Below are 20,047 nucleotides of genomic sequence, written 5' to 3'. Positions count from 1 at the left end.
TTCATATTTTGTTGTTTTTTCGCTGTTTTGTTTTTCAGACTGGACTAGTGCTAGGTCCTTCATTGTTGTGCAAAATCAAAAAACTTCAGGAATTCTTTATCCGGTCTTCTTCTATAGAATACTATCAACTTCTGACATTCAATTTTCGAGTCATTTTTTTGTTCTTGATTGGTTTGGACACAGACGTTCCTTATATGAGGCGAAATCTGCGTTTGGCAAGCACTCTTGCATGTGAAGGTATAATTGCATGCACCCTTTTTGGAGCAGCTTCTGCAATCGCTATCCTCCATTTATTGAAGTAAATGGACATTGGTTATTGTTTTTCCATTGATTCTAGCAAATTCAATTTACAAAACTGGATGTTCCCTGCTAACTAACCAGTTATCATCATCCTATACATAAGTTGATCACCAAATGACTAAATAATTTCAAATCAGATAATGGTCAATCACTGTATATAACTAATTACTAACTATAGTAGACAATTGGAAATAATATCCCAATCATCCGGTGATAGTGATAGCTCGAACTCACAAGAATTCTCATTCAGATATTTAGATACGATGTCCTCTGTGGGTTGCATCTGGATGTCCTCTGTGGGATGTATCTGGTTGTCCTCTGTGGGATGTATCTGGATGTCCTCTGGGGGATATATCTGAACAGGTTCAGGCATTGGTGGTGTCATACCAGTAGCATAAGTTCGATAAGATCCATAGTTGGCAGCTGCAAACATTGCTCGTTGATAATTGGCAGCTTCTAACATTGCTTGGTGATGATCATGATTGTTGATTGGAACATAAGGAGGATCTTCATAAAATGCACTTGGATTCTCTTGGATTGGGATTGAAACAATTTGCTTATTCTCATTAAGGGCGTTTGTGTAGGCTGGAGGATCGCTATTTTTGTCAACATCCCTAACAACATCAGCAGTTTGATCATCTAACTCTGCAGATTGTTCCTCATTTGAAAGTCGACTTCTCAAATTGTCTTTCGCATCCCTCTTATATATCTTGCATAAAACCCAATTATCCAACTGCCACAGAAAAAGAAAAGAGAATTAATCAAACAAAAGAAAAATTAATGAACAACAAACAAGAAATTTAAATATTTATTTAATTACCCTCATATCATCGGCACTTGTTTTGATTCTTGGAGGGGCATCACTGACCCTATATTCATGCATAATCCAGTTAGTCTTTGTACCATTTGGAGGCTTTCCCATGTAGAAAACAAGTGCCTTCCTATATCCAACCACAGCACCCTTATATTTAACAGCTTTATCCCCTCCAGTTGCCTTCCAGTATCCACCACCGGCATCTCGTTTTGGTCTACTTCCATTTGGATATCTCTTGTCCCTTGGTGTAAAAAAGTACCATTCTGTCTCCCCACATTGCCAATACTCCTCTGTTCATCAAAACAAGGAAAAGGTAAATCCATCGACAAAACATAGATTTAATCATAACATTGCAAAACAAAATCATAGTGGAAAAGAAGAAAAAAAATTATAGCATTGCAAAAACAAAATCGTCGCGTAAATATATGCATAAGCATGGAAATAGGTTGTGTTAAAGATCAAAGAACCTGCAAGCTTCTCGGGATTGTACTCATAAAGTTTAACCTCCATGATCTTGTTTGGAGGCAAGGGTTGATTGGCTATCTTGTTTTTCAAGTAATGAACGACAAGCTCTCCGTCCAAAGGGCGAAACCTATACCCGGGTGGAAAAGATTTAAAATAATCAATATCAATGAAGTTCTTTCTGTTGTTGTCATTGATGGGGTCTGTTCGAGGTTGACGAGTAGCGGTAACAGAAGCATTGGACTGCGGCTGCGTCACCTCCATAATTGGACTCTTGCGAGGAATTTTTTCCCGAGAAGACTGATGCAAGCTAACGTAAAAGTATTGAAATTCTCTCTCCCTCAACTTTCTCTCTTTTATATGAATATACTTCTAATAAAAATTAAAATAACCCTAAAAGATAGATTTTCAAGACTTAATATTTATCTATTCTTATTAGAAACCAAGTTTGAAACTAGATAAGTGTGGGACACAAGTTTTTTTAATATCTGATAAACCAATCAAACTTCTAAGATTATTTAAACATTATTCCTATACTATCTTCTATTTTATTTTATATTTCTAATTTTAATAATTATATATTTAAAGATAAAATTATTTAGTTAAGTATTATTTAATAGTATTAATTATAACCAGAAAAAAATAATTAAAATGAAATTTGAGATTATTATATTTATAAATTATATCATCACACCTTATGATATGGATATGGATATTTATGAATTATATATGTCAAAAATTTTGAATATATATATATATATATATATATATATATATATATATATATATATATACATATAATTTATTAAAAATTAAATTTCAAATGTTATATCTTTTAAATTCTAAATATTTTTTTAAAATAAAATTATCATTTAAACATTATCTATTTCTATCTTTCATTTTATTTTATATTTCAAATAATTATATATTATGATAATTTAGCATTATGGAAAATAAAAGACTACATTTAACCGTTGATAAAAATCAATTTATTTTAAATTTTTATTTTTAAATTAATTTTAAATTATTTTAAAAAATTAATTTTAGAATTTATATAAATTTACATTTTTAGTCTAACTTTGACTAAACTTCTACCCAATTAAGTTTTTTTATTGTAATTTAAAATAAAATTTTATATAATAATAATAATAATAATAATAATAATATAGGTATGATTTTTTTTTATATATCTAATAAACTAATCTTAGAAATTAATTAATTTAGTCGGTATATATAAATGTTACACAAATAGCAAAATATTTAGAAGAAACAAGAAACCATTGAATACAAAGCAAAATCATCCAATAGACTTGGATAGGAGTGAAACCCTATAATACGAGTGATTTGTGATAAGGTTATCAAGATAGCATCTCATTTTGTTGTTGCAATCCTCATCTCATGTAACTAATGGGCTAATGTTTATCAGAGCCTTGCAACTCTTTACAATGGCCACTTCTCAAAGTTTAATCCACGCCAACTAAAACTCACTAGAGAGCTACAAAATACAAAATGGAGCATCCTTGTTTGTGCTAACAACATAGCAATAACAGGACTAAAATTCCAGAATACCAATCAACTCTCAAGACAGCAAAAGAAAGCAACAGGAAGCAAGCAGAGATCAAAACTCTGATTCATGTGGGCAATTTCTAAGAATTGATTGACCCCACTTTAACATCAAAGTTTAAATCTCAGCAGAATAAAAGAGCAAAGTGTGGAAATCAACAGTGTTCACCCAAACCTTGTATATATGTCTCTGAGTTTTACTCTTCACTTGCAGTTTAATGCATTCAGCTTCCATTAAACAGGCATTATTTCTTTGGAGCCACAAGGAACATGACATTGCAAAAAAGGACAGCTAAAAATCTGCTTGCATTTTCCACTAACTAGAGCCATCCATTAAAGAAATATTGATGCAAAATCCTTCGGGAAGCGAAAAACAATACCCCACCATTGAAGGAAAAGTTTCAGATGATCCTGCTAAATTGAAAGAGAAACTTTTGGGTGGATTGAAACGGATCGCTACAAGGTGATTGAAACCATAAGCAGAAAAGGAGAAGGTTATAATAAAGGAGAGGAATCAACGGCTGGAGTGTTGCAAAAGATCATTAATCCATAAAGTATCTTGCTACGGGTTCATCTGAATGAGAAAAAGACATACCCAACTGCTTTCCCATGTTGACAGCTTGCCAAGCTTCATCTGCTATGTCTAAGGAATATTCATTGGAATTTTTTCTCTTGGGGCGAGAATTCATGCGATGGATGTCACTATTTGCTGGCTTCACATTCTTCCTGTTTTTGATCCTTTTTTCATTTTTCCGCCACCATTAAGCTTTGGGGAGATCTCAAATAAGTGATTCGAAGGGAGTGGGAGCTGGGCTGGGCTAGTAGCTATATAAGGAAACAGAGCTAAATGGTTTGGGCTGGCTGGTGTTGTTGATTTGGCCAGGAGTAATTGATATCAGTTAGAGCGGAAATAATGGGTGCGGAAATAATGGCCAGGAGTAATTGATATCAATATCCACCTGAATGATTTTGTTAATAAACTCAGTAGAATCTATCAAAATCAGCACTCTTGCGTAATCAAATCTTGATTTTGCTAGGGTTACGCCATCAAGAGAGATGAATTCTCCACAAAGACTTCCAACCCATTGAAAGAAATGTGAGGTCCGAGCATTCAAGGGAGTGCCCTGCAACCGTTTGTTTGTTTCCCAAAAAAAAAAAAAAATCGATTTTTATTTAAAAAAAAAAAACTAAATGATGACAATGTTGGGAATAGTACTCTGCATGCGTGTATCTTGCAAATTTTATTGATTCATAGTTCTTGTGCAGGTTGTTTTATATGGTCGTAGTACTGGACGTGTCTCGTATGCCGTGGAGCATTTTCCATACAAGATCTTTAAAGCTATTTTTATATGTTCTACAATGGTGTTTCACGACCAAAGGCCTCACTTATACGTGAACCCGATAATAAATACAGGAGGTTAGTAACATTTTCTGTTCAGCAGCTCGGTCAATGTAATCTCCTCGAGAGTCTCATCGGGTTGCTGCTGTTCATATTCTGAAATATCTCAGAAGTTGTCCTGCACAAGGTCTTCTTCCCTGCCAACTTGCAGAGACACTAGAAAGTCTGTTATAGGGTTTTGCTTTTTCTTGGGGCAGTCATTAATCTCTTGGAAGTCCAAGAAAAAGTCTAGTGTTATGTACAAAAATGCTACATAGCTCAAATTGAGCTAACTCAAAATGGCATATTTGTAATTAAATTGAAATTCATTACCATTTTATCCTTTTAATATATGAGTCATTTATGGTAACTTGTGAGCCATTTAGCTCATTTATAAGCCACTTGACTATAAAATCTCTTCATTTAATATCTACTCACCAAACAACATTTTCCAATGTTAAATTAAGATGCTAGCAGCTGTTGGAACTCTAAAAATTAATGCTATGGGAAACATACAAATTTAGAGATATTGTATACTATAAGTTATTACATATAATATATTTGTTATAAGGTAAGATATATTGATTTTTAATGATAAGTTATACTATAAGTTATATTTATTTTTTTTTAACTTGAAATATGATATAAATTTGATATATATTAATTGAAATGAAGTAAATAGCATTTCAAAAATGAAGTTAAATATTATAATAATAAATATTGATATTAAAGTAAGTATCATATTAAAATTGGTTTGAAATTTGATAGTGGTGTTAGAGTGATAATGATGGCAGTGGTTGATTAGTGTAGGTAGGGTGACTGTCAAACTAGTTATATTTATATTTTTTCAATATATTAAATATTAAAATATGATATAAATTTCACTATATATATATATATTTTAAATCATATATATATGCTCCATAAACACTCAAATCACCACGGTTTACAATCACCACTATTATCGTTATTTAAATCATTTACTTACAAATTATATGGATATAGATAGATATAAATGTAAAAATAAATATTACTTGACATGATATACACTTTAAACAAATAAAATTTATATTTTCGGAAAAAATATTATATATATATATATATATATATATATATATATATATATATATATATATATATATATATATATATATATATATATATATATATATACAAACACACACATTAGGGCTTGTATAATATATATATTTCATGCAATAAAATGTTGGATGAGGGCAAGTAGCCTGACTGGCATAGAAGCATGTATCTCAGCGTAGTTCAAGGTTCGAGCCCTCTCTATATTAGATATTTTTTTCCATTTATAAGCACACCTAACACAAATACGTTCTTTATATATGTATATATATTTTTTCGTTGATTTGAAAAGCGGATGAGAGCTAATAACTTGATTGCACATGCTCCCAAGCATAAGGTAGAGGGTTCAGGGTTCGAATCTTTTCTTTGCCCTTTTTTTTTCTTTATGATTCTTTATAATTCCTTTCATTAAAAAATATAATATTAAACTGTAATAATTGGAAGTATTTTTAAACCCTAATTAACACTTTTTCTTAAAATTATAAAATAACAAATGTTTAGATTTAAAATTATAAGATATATATAAATCATTTACTTATATACATATAGTTTTATAGTATTAATACAACTTCACTACTATTAGAATAATCACCTATACAACGATCAATAGTTAAATCAGCACCACCGCTATAATCACCACGTGTACAATATTATCACCATTATTATCATTAAATCATTGTTTTTAATTTAAATATAGAGGGAGATAGTTAAAGATATTTAAAGAATGATAGAAATAAAATGAATTATAGATAGAGATATTATGATTATCATATATATATAAAGATAAATAGAGGGAGAGAGAGATAAAGATGTGGAGAGAGATATATAGAAATGCATAAATCAATATATGTGTTGATTTCAAAATCAACACATATATTGATTTATACATTTCTATATATCATATATATGAAGATAAATAGAGGAAGAGAGAGATAAAGATGTGGAGAGAGATATATAGAAATGCATAAATCAATAAATGTGTTAATTTATTAATTTATGCATTTCTATATATCTCTCTCCACATCTTTATCTCTCTCTCCCTCTATTTATCTTTATATATATGATAATCTTAATATATCTATCTATAACTCATTTTATTTCTATCATTCTCTAAATATCTTTGACTATCTCCCTCTATATTTAAATTAAAAGCAATGATTTAATGATGATAATGGTGGTAATATTGTACACATGGTGATTATAGCGGTGGTGCTAATTTAACTATTGATAGTTGTATATGTGACTATTCTAAAAGTAGTGAAGTATTGTTAATACTATAAAACTAGGTGTATATAAGTAAATGATTTATATATATATATATATATCTTATAATTTTAAATTTAAACATTTGTTATATTATAATTTTAAGGAAAAGTGTTAATTAGGGTTTAAAAATACTTCCAATCATTACAATTTAATATTATATTTTTTAATGAAAAGAATTATAAAGAATCACAAAAAAGAAAAAAAAAAAAAGGGACAAATGGAGGGATCGAATCCTAAACCCTCTACCTTATGCTTGGCAGCATGTGCCAATCGGACTATTAGCTCTCACTCGATAAATTTTTGTATACACACACACACACACACACACACACACAAGAGTTATTTCAAAATCAACACATATTGATTTATACATTTCTATATATCTCTCTCCACATCGTTATCTCTCTCTCTCTCTCTATTTATCTTTATATATATGATAAACTTAATATCTCTGTCTATAGCTCTTTTTATTTCTATCATTCTCTAAATATATTTAACTAGCTCTCTCTATATTTAAATTAAAAATAATGATTTAGTGATGATAATCGTGGTAATATTGTACACGTGATGATTGTAGCAGTGATATTGATTTAACGATTGGTCATTGTATAGGTGATTATTCTAATAGTAGTGAAGTGGTGTTAATACTGTAAAACTAGGTATATATAAATAAATGATTTATATATATCTTATAATTTTAAATCTAAAAATTGGTTATATTATAATTTTAAATCTAAAAATTTGTTATATTATAATTTTAAGGAAAAATGTTAATTAGAATTTAAAAATACTCACAATCATCATAATTTAATATTATATTTTGGAATGAAAATAATTATAAAGAATCACAAAAGAAAAAAAAAAGGGACAAATGGAGGGTTCGAACCCTAAAACCTCTATCTTATGCTTGGGAGCATGTGCCAATCGGACTATTAGCCCTCATTCACTTTTTAAATCAACGAAAATATATATATACATATATAAAAAATGTATTGTGTTAGGTGCACTTATAAATGGAAAAAAAATGACATTTGACATAAGGAGGGCTCGAACCCTGAGCCACACTGGGATGCGTACTTCTATGCCAGTCGGGCTACTTACCCTCATTTAACATTTTATTGCATGAAATATATATATTATACAAGCTCTAATGTGTATATATATTATTTTTTTCAAAAATATAAATTTTATTTATTAAAATTGTATATCATATCCAGTAATATTTATTTTTACATTTATATCTAATTCTTCTCTGCAATCTAATTCATTATGCTAGCTCATCATTGCTGCATGTAGTAGCTCATATGTGCATGCATTAATGCAATAGACACACTTCTCGAATCATCAGTTCTTGAATGGTGTGCATGGCTGCAAGCAATAATAGCTTGTTGCATGCACACTTTTCTTTGCATGAGCCATTAAATAAACTACCTCACTAACTCTAAGCTTTGAAGTTATTTTTAAGTTGTTTTCTCTCTTTCTTTTAAGGGTATAATAGTAAAACTATATACATTAGTACCATTTGAGCTAGCTCAAATTAAGCTATTTAGCAGTGCTATATATATATATATATATATATATATATATATATATATATATATATATGCAGAAGCGTGGTCACCACTGTTTGTGAGCTCAAATGGATCTCTTATTTGTTGCAGCAATTTCAATTACCTGTTGCTCAGCCCATTCCTTTGTTCTGTATTAATAAAGCTGCTTTGCATATTGCTTAACTTGCTAACATTTGTTTTCCATGAAAGGACAAAGCATTAACATATTGATTGCCATGTTCAAAAACAATAGATCAAGGGATTTGTTAGGCTATGTATGCGTTTATTTTAAGTTCCAACTTGCTGATTTTTTTGCCAAGTGCTTAGCTATCGTCTGTTCCCATTTATTTACTGATCAATATTTCTGAATAATATATACTCTGCCAGAGAGTAAAATTATTCTTCCGATTAAACAATGAAATACTATATCACCACCAAGCTTGGCCAACCATACATCACTTTCAACTAATTAATCATATGCCATTATTATAATGCCAGATGGTTTTTATATATGAATACTACAAAAGGAATATGATTCCTTAATTTATATTTCATAGAGACCACGCTTTGATGTGACCCATTTAGTCCGATATTCCTCTCTCTCTCTATATATATAAAAGAGTAGTTGATAGGAGTTGACACGTAAAATTATTATTTTTATACTAAATTTATTTTTTATTTTTCTTTTAAATGTTATTTTTTTATAATTAATTATCAAAACTCAAAATTTTTATTAAATTTATTATCTAAAAATTATTATATTAATTTTTTAATAAAAATATAAAATAATAATATTTTTTATTTAATATTCATATGTATATATAGCACGTAAAATTTTCCTGATATTGTCAATAAAATTATGAAATTATAATAAATTTATTTATAAAACATAATATATTTAATTTCATTAATAAGGATTAATAATATTATTTTTAAAAATAATATTAATATTAATAAATAAAGAAAATATTTAATTATATTATATTTCTTTATTATATTAAGAAAATATAATAAAATTTTGATATTTAAAATAAAATGATAAAAATAACCATATAATTGAATCAATTTCAAATGTTTCCCTATTTTTAATCAATATTTCTATTATGTTATTATATTGTTATTATTTATATTATGAAATCTTATTAAAAATTTTGAGAAATTAAAAGTTTAGTCTATATAAAAATAATAAAAATAAAATATAAAATAATTGATAAGAAAATTTGAGATATTATTTTATTTTCATATATTAAAATTAAAAGAAAAATATATAAAATTAAAATTATTTATTTATTAAAATTATCAGTAGCCACGTGTATTAGCATAGGTAATTATATATATATATATATATATATATATATATATATATATATAAAAGTTAAACTCTTCTAATAGCTTGTTATATGGTATTTTAAAAAAAGAACTTGCAATGTGATATCTCAAATGATAATTTATATATAAAATATAGTTAATTAATTTCATTAAATTTTTTTTCTATTAATTAATTATTTAATTATTTTAAATTATAATTAAGTTATTAATATATAAATTACAAATTATTAAATGATTATCCTCTTATGCTAGCTATTATTATTAAATAAGTTATAATATGTTAACACATATTTATTTTATATACCTATAATTTTATATAGCATATACATATAATTTTGTTTTTAATTTCTTTTCCTTTTATACCACCTTTGATTCTTTTAAATTATTAACATTATTTTTTTAGAATAATATTAATATTTCTAAATAAAAATAATGTGACCACCGAACATGTGAAAGTGAACCGTTAATATTATATACCCTTTCACACGGAAAGCTTTGCTAATAATTCAATATAAAGTTGGACTTCGGCTTCCTCATTTATTTTTTTTTATGTAAAATTATACATATTATATAACTCCAACGCTACCTAACTCATGTATTCATATAGTAATGCAATAGGGTTATTTTATAGGAGAAATTACAAAAAAATAACCCGTGGTTATGCGTATTTTCACTTCGGAGTCTAAATTTTAGTTTGTGACAAAGTGATACCCTGTAAGTACGTGCCATTATCAAATGAAGGCATTTTAACTAATATCGTTAAAATATGATGACCTAGCATTAAAAAATAATATTATAATATTATTTTAATTATAAAAATAAAAATAGTCCCACTTAAAATAAAATTAAAAAACAAATATTTTTAATTATCATTGATTGTCGTCCTAAGCCCAAAAGTGGCATATGAGCTTTTCTTCGATGGAAATGTTTTTCCTACAGGTTTGCTATGTGAAAAATTAAGAGTTTGCTTTGGGTTTGGTTTATAATGCTTTAGAATCTTTTGGTGGCCTTGATCCTCCAATTGACCTTGTTTATCCCATTCTTGACCTGACATCGGTGTGGTGATTAAGAGAGAGCAACTTGACGGCCCTATTACAAGATGAGTATGTGTATATATTTTTTTTTATTTTATAACAATAATGCATAGGTGAAATGTTTTGCATAGTTGTAACATTTTCAAAATAAAAGCTTGTAGAAAAAACAAAAGCAAAATAAGAAAGAAACATGCGCTACAACCACTTTAGATTCTTCTCATCACACGGTTGTTATTATTGAGGATTATGTGGGCACCTCTCTACAGCTACAATTTTGCTCAATCTCAATACAACAGGTAGAGTTAGACATGTCAGGTCGACCACCTGATCCGAATGAACTTGGAGATGCTTTGGACTTTCCTTTCCTCCTCAATGTGCATGGCCCATGCACATTAGCAGGATGTGATATGACTAACATGGATGGTATCCTCTCTCATATAGATGAACATTTGACCTTGTGTGGTTCACAGTGTTATGTCAAATAATCATTACGTTCTATCATGCTTTTCTCATAAAAAACAGAGGTTTTGCTCTATATATTTTGCTCCCCCCCCTTCTCTCTCTCTTTCTCTCTCTCTTTCTCTCTCTATACACACACACACAACACCACATTCAGTTTCTTTATATTTTGCGCTATATATAACCCACCCCTTTATCGAATTTCAGTGACTGCAATAGCTATGGTGTAGAAGAGCTCATTTAAAACCTCAAACTTATCCTTTCCTACCTTTTCGTCATTTGAAATTAAGAGAGACAGAACACTATTTAGTTCACAACTCCATTCTTTCCATCATTGGTTCAATCATTTTTCCATGGCTCCATTTCTTCCATCTTCAGTTCACAATCTGCCTGAAGGAGTATATTGGGTAATGGCAGCAACCACTGCCAATTGTTCAGAAATTTGGAAGGCCCCATCTGAAAATGACTAAGCACACTTCTCAGAGTTTAGAGTACTAGGGATTGAATGGAAATGGAGATTCTGGCAATGTCACTGGAGTATGGGCAGTTGAGCTTGTGTGAAGTTCTTGAAATGGAATTTGTTTTTATTTTTTATTTTTATAATTTTAATACTTAAAATTTATTTTAAAATATTATAATATTATTTTTTATGCCACATCAGCATATTTAAAAAGGCGTTAGTAAAAATGCCTTCAATTGATAACGGTGCATAACTATAGGGTATCACTTTATCACGAACTAAATCTCAGACCCTGAAGTGAAAATTATGCAAAATAACATGATACTTTTTTTTAATTTCCCTATTTTCTATATGAACATATGCATATATCAATTTTATGCCCCCACTAATGCTCTAAAAGTCCATTCTCCAAAATCCTACCGTTGCCTAATGCATATGTGTGTGTTTGTGGTAGAAATGTAACTCAATGCAAGCCCACCCACCTAAATATTTTCACACATAGGGGCGGGGGATATGTTTGTTTGTTTTTTTTTTTTTTATCAATCATAATATATTAACAAAATATTTACATAGTGTACATACATAGAATATATATAGTAAGTAAAAATAATATAAAATTGATAAGTGCATAATTTATTAATTTTACTCCCATCACATTTAGTGTTTTTAGTATGTTTTTATGTTTAACTCAGCTGGTTAAAATGTAACGCCCTCACCGTAGGTAGTCCGTACATTTTACTGTTCCGACGACTAATGTCTGTTCGGACAGTCAGGATGTCTGGAACTACACTTAAACTATAGTGAGGAGACATAAATTAATGAAATAAATATTAAAAAAATATAGGAAAAATTTTGAGAAAAATAAATTAAAGTTTAGAGAATTTATAAATTGGTATAAAATAATAAAAATAACCCGATGAGCACCATGAAAGGCATTTTGGTCATTTTACCCCTAGAGGTGAATTTTGACTTAAATGTCAAATTTAAAAATTTAGAGAATGGAATAATTAACATAAATTAAAATTTCAAGTTTATGAATTTGAATTAGAAAAAAAGAAGAAGAGAAAAGAAAAGGGAAAGAAAAGAAAATAAAGAACTTATGACAATTTAAAATTTAAAGTACATATATATATATATATATATATATATATATGAGATAAGAGACAAAATCCCACCAACCCCAAGCCTCTATCTTCTTCTTCCCTCTTCTCTCTCTCCCTCTCTTTGAGCCGTCCACCATGGGAGCTCTCTCCCTCCATTTTTGTTTTCCCTAAAGCTTGATTTTCCAAGCTTTCTCCTCACCAAAACCCATAGACCCCTTCATTAAAAAGTTAGTCCACTCCATAAGGAAGCCATTGATAATGAAAAGAAGAAGAAAAGTTGAAGTTTAACAATTTACCCAAGAGGTTAGTGCCTAATCTTCCTTTCTTCCTTTATTAATCCTTGAGTTAAGGTTAAAATGAAGTGAAATTTGTAAGAAACTAAAAGAAATAGGTGAGTTATGAGGGGAGTGAGTTTTTGGTACCCATGGTGAGTGATGGTTTTTGATGACTATGATGTATATAAAGTGATTTAATGATGTTGGTTGATACATTTATAAGTATTAGAAGTTGATTTACATTGAGATTTTATGAGGTTGAAATTGTGAGTTAGGGTTTGGCCTAACTTTGGTATTTTTGTATTATACCATGCAATTGAGATTGTTGAGATGTGTTGATGATATTTAGAAGTGCCTTGAATGTCAAATTGAAGCAAGGAAGTTGGAGGAGAAATGAATTATTGGAAGTGCTATTTTCTGCAGGATGTGTTTGTTGAGGGCAGTATACATTTTAGGCCATAAATGAAATTGTGTGACCCCAATTGGTATGAGGCCAATTGGAGTTGAAAATAGACCCAAAATAGCCCATATTCTATGAAGAAACCATGCCCAAATTCTATCCAAAACTTGACCCAAATACTGCCTAAATCTGGATTACCCTGCACCCAACCCAGAAAATGACCAAAAGAACAGTACGTATTCATTTGGTCATAACTCTCTCTATATTGGTCCAAATGACCTAAAATTTCACCAATGGAAAGTTTAGACATAGGGATACACTTTTCATGAGGACCACTTAACCCAGTTTGGCCTTTAACTAATTCAAATTGTTCGCACAAGTTGGGTCACTGAAATTGCCAACCCAGAAAATGACCAAATGAACAGTACGTGTTCATTTGGTCATAACTCTCTCTATACTGGTCCAAATGACCTAAAAGTTCACCAATGGAAATTTTAGACATAGGGCTACACATTTCATGAAGACCACTTAACCCAGTTTGGCCTTTAACCAATTCAAATTATTAGCACAAGTTGGGTAACTGAAACTGCCAACCCAGAAAATGACCAAATGAATAGTACATGTTCATTTGGTCATAACTCTCTCTATACTGGTCCAAATGACCTAAACTTTCATCAATGGAAAGTTTATATATAGGGCTACACTTTTCATGAAGATCACTTAACCCAGTTTGGCCTTTAACCAATTCAAATTGTTAGCACAAATTTAGTCACTAAAACTGCCAACCCAGAAATTGTCCCAAAATACTATTCCTTTGGTATTTTGACCATAACTTGAGTTCTATAACCCCAAATTCAGTGATTCAAAAACTGAAATTCAAGTTTAAACATAGAGGAGCAATTGTTATGAAGGAATTGTGACTAAATAGACATTCCAACCTAGTCAAATTCCTAGATAAAGATAACACATCAACATGAATCTAAAGAAAGGTTAATGGGAAAAATGTTATATATGATAATTAAAATACTCATAAGGAGAATTAAATATTAAAAATGATATGAATATGTAAATTGGGACTAATGTCCTATTAATATGAAATTAATGGTACCAATGAACAGTACTAGAAAATAGTAATAGTGAATAGTGCTAAATTAATTAAAAATGTTTAATTGCCCATAGTATACCTAGACTTATTTATTTAGTTTGGATAAATTGTGTAACAGCCCGATTCTTCTCCAGTTAGTATTGTCCGCTTTGGCCCATGGGCCTTACGGATTTGTCCCTTGGGAGGTTTCATTCCCAAAAGCGCGCTAACCAGGTGAGGAAGTGTAACAGCCCGTTCCTTCTCCAGTTAGTATTGTCCGCTTTGGCCCATGGGCCTCACGGATTTGTCCCTTGGGAGGTTTCATTCCCAAAAGCGCGCTGACCAGGTGAGGAAGGCTCCCACATATATGGCCCAAATCTTTTCTTCCCATTTCCGATGTGGGACACGAAGTTTCCACCCCAGTGCGTAGCTGGTTGAACAAGCACGTCCCAACCCCATCCCTGGGTCGTGACAAGCCCACCAGCTTCCGCCTGGTGCGTCCTCGCACCACACATCGTACTAGAGGGAGTCCAGCTCTGATACCAAATTGTAACAGCCCGATCCTTCTCCAGTTAGTATTGTTCGCTTTGGCCCATGGGCCTCACGGATTTGTCCCTTGAGAGGTTTCATTCCCAAAAGCGCCGACTGTGAGGAAGGCTCCCACATATATGGCCCAAATCTTTTCTTCCCATTTCCGATGTGGGACACGAAGTTTCCACCCCAGTGCGTAGCAGGTTGAACAAGCACATCCCAACCCCATCCCTGGGTCGTGACAGGAAGGCTCCCACATATATGGCCCAAATCTTTTCTTCTCGTTTCCGATGTGGGACACGAAGTTTCCACCCCAGTGCGTAGCTGGTTGAACAAGCACGTCCCAACCCCATCCCTGGGTCGTAACAAGCCCACCAGCTTCCGCTTGGTGCGTCCTCGCACCACACACCGTACTAGAGGGAGTCCAGCTCTGATACCAAATTGTAACAGCCCGATTCTTCTCCAGTTAGTATTGTCCGATTTGGTCCATGGGCCTCACGGATTTGTCCCTTGGGAGGTTTCATTCCTAAAAGAGCGCTAACTAGGTGAGGAAGGCTCCCACATATATGGCCCAAATCTTTTCTTCCCGTTTCCGTTGTGGGACACGAAGTTTCCACCCCAGTGCGTAGCTGGTTGAACAAGCAAGTCCCAACCCCATCCCTGGGTCGTGACAAATTGGATACCAATTAGGGACCACAGATAGCAGTACTGCTTACAGAGCAAATCATGAACTGACAATATATGTCTGATATGATTGTTCTACAGACTATATGCCTACTTACTGGCTATTGTGCCTACTTTATTTCTGGCTTTACATGCCTGACAGTGGGTCTCGTGCCCGACAGCTGGCCTCGTGCCTGACAGATGTATACTGGGTAGACATATGGCTGTCTAACCCGTATACTCCCGTGTATCCAGCTTTTATAATTTGTTATAGATTTCTTGGGCATTGATAATAATTAATTAATACTGAATATACAATAAGTAAACAGGAAAGATCCCAATAATGTTAATTGTTTCCAAAGAGCAATAAAAATGTAAAAGACCCAGAAATTATGATTCGCATATATTAATTCAATTGTTTAATTATTGTTATTATAAATTATGCACCACTAAGCGTTATGCTTAGCGCGTTGGTTTTCCATCGCGTAGGTACTGGAGATCAATCCCAATAGCCGCAGCAACAGTAGTAGTAGTGCTCACACAGAGACCGATCAGATCTGCCAGTGTTTACTAGTCACCTCTATAGTTGTATTTTGGTGGGGCCCATGTATAGACTAGTATTTTGGTTCATTATGTCTAGTCATGATGTATTTCATTTTGGACTTGTAATTAAACTTGAGATTGAAATGAAAACTTGTAATTTATTATCTATGAATTTCCATATGAATGCAATAGATGATACTACATTTTGAGATCTCATAAATAGTTGTGAATGATATGATAAAAGAGAATATGATATGGAAATGTGTGAAATGAATATGGACATGTTAACAGGTGATTAGTGGAAACCCACTAGATGCTAATAAAACAGGGGAGGCTCTGTCCGGGTCTCCACAAAAATAAGTCATAAAAAAAAAAAATTCTACATATTGAATACATGTTTTAAATGACATCAAAAGTTTACAATAGATATGATAAAACAAGATAGGGTGCTCCAACACCGAATGTGGCACTTCTTGCTCGGCTATACAGTAGACGGGTAAGGGGCGTCACATAAAATATATTTATCATTTAGGCATATTTTTAGATAGTTGTGGAATTATTGTGTTAAATGGAGAAATTTTTAGCATTTGACCTTTGCTGTATTTTTTAGGTATTTCAAAAGTTGTGGGTCTCCAAATTGAGTGCTGTTTAATCCATTGAAAAGCTAAGATAGAGCAATTCAAATGATAAAGAGAGACCAAAGCCCAAATCAGTCTCCAAGGTTGACAAAATGAGCTATGGATCTATTGCAAAAGCCCAGACTCAATGGGTCACTACTAGTTTCAGTATTTATTTTGTATCTAGAGTTTTAGACATCCAAATGAAGCAAGACCAAGCCCAATTGAACCTTAAGAGCCACTTCTACAACTTTAATGAAGGGCAGGATGAGAGATGAGGCCATTTTAATTGTCAAAAACAGCAATGAAGTCATCACAATGGGCTGGACCATCTGACTGAACTAGTCCCAGTTTTTGGGCCATAACTTGGGCTGTAGACCTCGAATTTGGGTCCATGAGTACCCGTTGGAAAGCTAAGAAATAGGGCTACAACTTTCCTGAAGAGGGCAGAGGTAGATTTGAAAAGAAAGTCATTGAAAATCTGCCTTGATTCCAAAAACATGAATGCAGGCTGAAAATTTGCATCTTGAATTTCAAAACCTTTAGGAAGTTTGGTTTGGTTCCTATCTTTGGGATTAGGTTTTTTTTAGTATAAGTACATCTTTGGACAACAGCTAAGAGTATCTCAATTCAGACTTTCGTTCTCCATTTACATTCTAGATTTCTTCTTTTTTTCTTCTTTAATTTTCTGTAAGCCATGAATATGAGTGGCTAAGTTTTTAATTCAGTTCAAAGGATTCAAGTTCTTATGTGTTATTTGTGAGACCAGGTTCTTAATTTAATTTATGTCTTTTTGAATATCTATTGTTTTCTGATTTAATTATTTTTTATCTCTTGAATGATTTGCTAAAAATGCCTTTTAGTTAATTGTTTGATTTGATCAATTGCTAGTTAAATAATATAATCCGTAATTGTTGTGTAAGATTGAACATGAGTAGCAATTAGGTTTTATTGATTATGATCCCAGTTTTCGATAATAACCTAAGGAAACAATAGGGTGGATTAAATAATTTATGCTTCATAAATTGTTGTTCAGGTTAACTACTTCCTTTTCTTAAAGCAGTTATTAATTTGATGAGGATTGCTTAATACCAACTCAGTTAATAATTAGAGTCAATGAGAGTGCTGGGCTCGAATTGATGAGTATAGGGAAGTCAGGGGTTTACCTCGCTGTTTGGTAAATCTACGTTAAGTATTCAATAAGAGATAATTATATTTCTTTTGTCTATGATCAAATCAATGCATTGGAATGTGAATTACCTTGGACTAAAGTTTGTTTAAATTGAGATTTTTATATTTAGTTCTTGAATTTCTGATTTTTTCTGATTTTGTGTTACAAACTCCCCCTCCCTCCAATCTTTGTTTCTTTCATTTTCCATTACACACAAGTGCACAAAATTTAATAATTCAGTCTCTAGGGTTCGACCTGGATTTACCACTTACCGCAGAAAATATTTTATTACTGGTAATTTTAGTTAATTTTATTTCTGGTGTATTCGACACCCATCAAGAATTTTGGCACCGTTGCCAGGGACTGAAATTTATTGGAATTCGTGTTTTTGGTGTTAGGATATTTTGTTATCAACTCTGTTTGTGAAGTGTTGCTGTTTTCAGGTTTTTAAAGAAATAAAAAATAAAAAATAATTACGGTGTTACTGTTCATTGTTACTGTTCATTAAGGATTTTGGTTGAATTTGGAGGGAGGCCCATACCTATTTTGAAGGAAACGATGCTCTGATTAATCCGTAGGATTCTTTGGCCCCACCCTCTTGAGGCCAAATTCCATTGTTTTCTAGGGTTTTGAGGCATTTTTTTGTTTTTACTTTGATTTTTTTTGTTTATGACAAGAATTTCTCAATCTGGTGAGTTGATCTTTGATCCAGAAGTAGAAAAAACAGCTAAATGGTTGAAAAAATTGGCTAAGCAAGCTAGGCAGATTCCAAGTACATTTGAAGGAGTATAATCTCCAAAGGAGTTAAGTTCGGATTCGAATTCAGAGTCAAATTCTGAAAAAGAAACCATGGCTGCTAGGACTTTGAAAAAGTTGGCTGCTTCTGATCTAAACCAACAGCCTTTGTGTATTCAATACCCTATTTTAAATGTTGCTTTTGAATTGAAATCTGGACTAATCCATTTGTTGCCTAAGTTTCATGGTCTTGCAGGTGAGGATCCGCATAACCATCTAAAGGAATTTCATGTTGTGTGTTCCAGCGTGAAACCTCAAGGAGTTTCAGAGGATCAGATCAAGTTTCGGGCTTTCCCTTTCTCACTGGAGTGCACAACTAAGGATTGGTTGTATTACCTTCCTTCTGGATCTGTCAATTCATGGAATGGGATGAAGCAGATATTTTTGGAGAAGTATTTTCCTGCTTCCCGTGCTGCCAACATTAGAAAAGAAATTTGTGGCATCCGACAGTATAATGAAGAGAGCTTGTATGAGTATTAGGAGAGATTTAAGAAGCTGTGTGCAAGCTATCCCCATTATCAAATAAGTGAGCAGCTATTGATTCAATATTTCTATGAGGGACTTCTACCAATGGACCGCAGTATGATAAATGCTGCCAATTGAGGAGCTTTGGTTGACAAGACACCAGATGAAGTAGGGAGGCTGATTGCTAACATGGCAGTAAATTCTCAACAGTTTGGAATGAGAATGGATCACACACCTATGAAGGTTAATGAGGTAAGTACATCTAACCTTGAGAAACAGATTTCTGATTTAACTTCTTTGGTGAGGCAATTGGCTGTAGGGAAAATACAAACTGTTAAGGTATGTGGGATTTGTTCGGGTTCGGGTCATGCTACCGACATGTGTCCTACATTACAAGAGGATGAATCAATGCAACATGTTAATGCAGTAGGAAATTATGGACAGCCACAACACAGGTATGATCCCTTTTCTAATACTTATAATCCAGGATAGCGAAATCATCCCAATCTGAGTTATGGGAATCAACCGGTGCAAAATCGATACCATCAGCAGAGACCACAAGTGAATCAACCACCTCTGCCTCCCTCAAATCAAGGTATGACACTTGATGAAATTGTTAAGGCTTTGGCTAACAATACCCAACAGTTTCAACAGGAGACCAAAAATAGCATTCAAAACATAGAGAGGCAG

At 31.9% G+C, this 20,047-nt stretch overlaps 1 protein-coding gene across 1 annotated transcript; it reads right to left on the bottom strand.

The window, feature by feature from the left end:
- Positions 1–470: 470 nt before the first annotated feature.
- Positions 471–1,866, bottom strand: LOC131182455 (NAC transcription factor 32-like). Its single transcript, XM_058152007.1, has 3 exons — positions 1,582–1,866; positions 1,121–1,404; positions 471–1,033 (listed from the first exon to the last, which is right to left on the bottom strand). The coding sequence occupies exons 1-3, from the start codon at positions 1,838–1,840 to the stop codon at positions 473–475; spliced, it is 1,104 nt and encodes a 367-aa protein (XP_058007990.1). The 5' UTR covers positions 1,841–1,866; the 3' UTR covers positions 471–472.
- Positions 1,867–20,047: the final 18,181 nt, after the last annotated feature.

The sequence above is a fragment of the Hevea brasiliensis genome, chromosome 8 (genome assembly GCF_030052815.1).
Source record: "Hevea brasiliensis isolate MT/VB/25A 57/8 chromosome 8, ASM3005281v1, whole genome shotgun sequence".
In the NCBI taxonomy this organism is placed as follows: Eukaryota; Viridiplantae; Streptophyta; class Magnoliopsida; order Malpighiales; family Euphorbiaceae; genus Hevea; species Hevea brasiliensis.
This window is presented reverse-complemented; position numbering and strand designations above follow the sequence as displayed.

Coding starts and splice junctions, on each gene's coding strand:
- LOC131182455 (XM_058152007.1), bottom strand. CDS start 1,840: ATGGAGGTGACGCAGCCGCAGTCCAATGCTTCTGTTACCGCTACTCGT. Junction 1,405..1,581: donor CAATCCCGAGAAGCTTGCAG/GTTCTTTGATCT, acceptor TTTGATGAACAG/AGGAGTATTGGCAATGTGGG. Junction 1,034..1,120: donor CAAGTGCCGATGATATGAGG/GTAATTAAATAA, acceptor TTTCTGTGGCAG/TTGGATAATTGGGTTTTATG.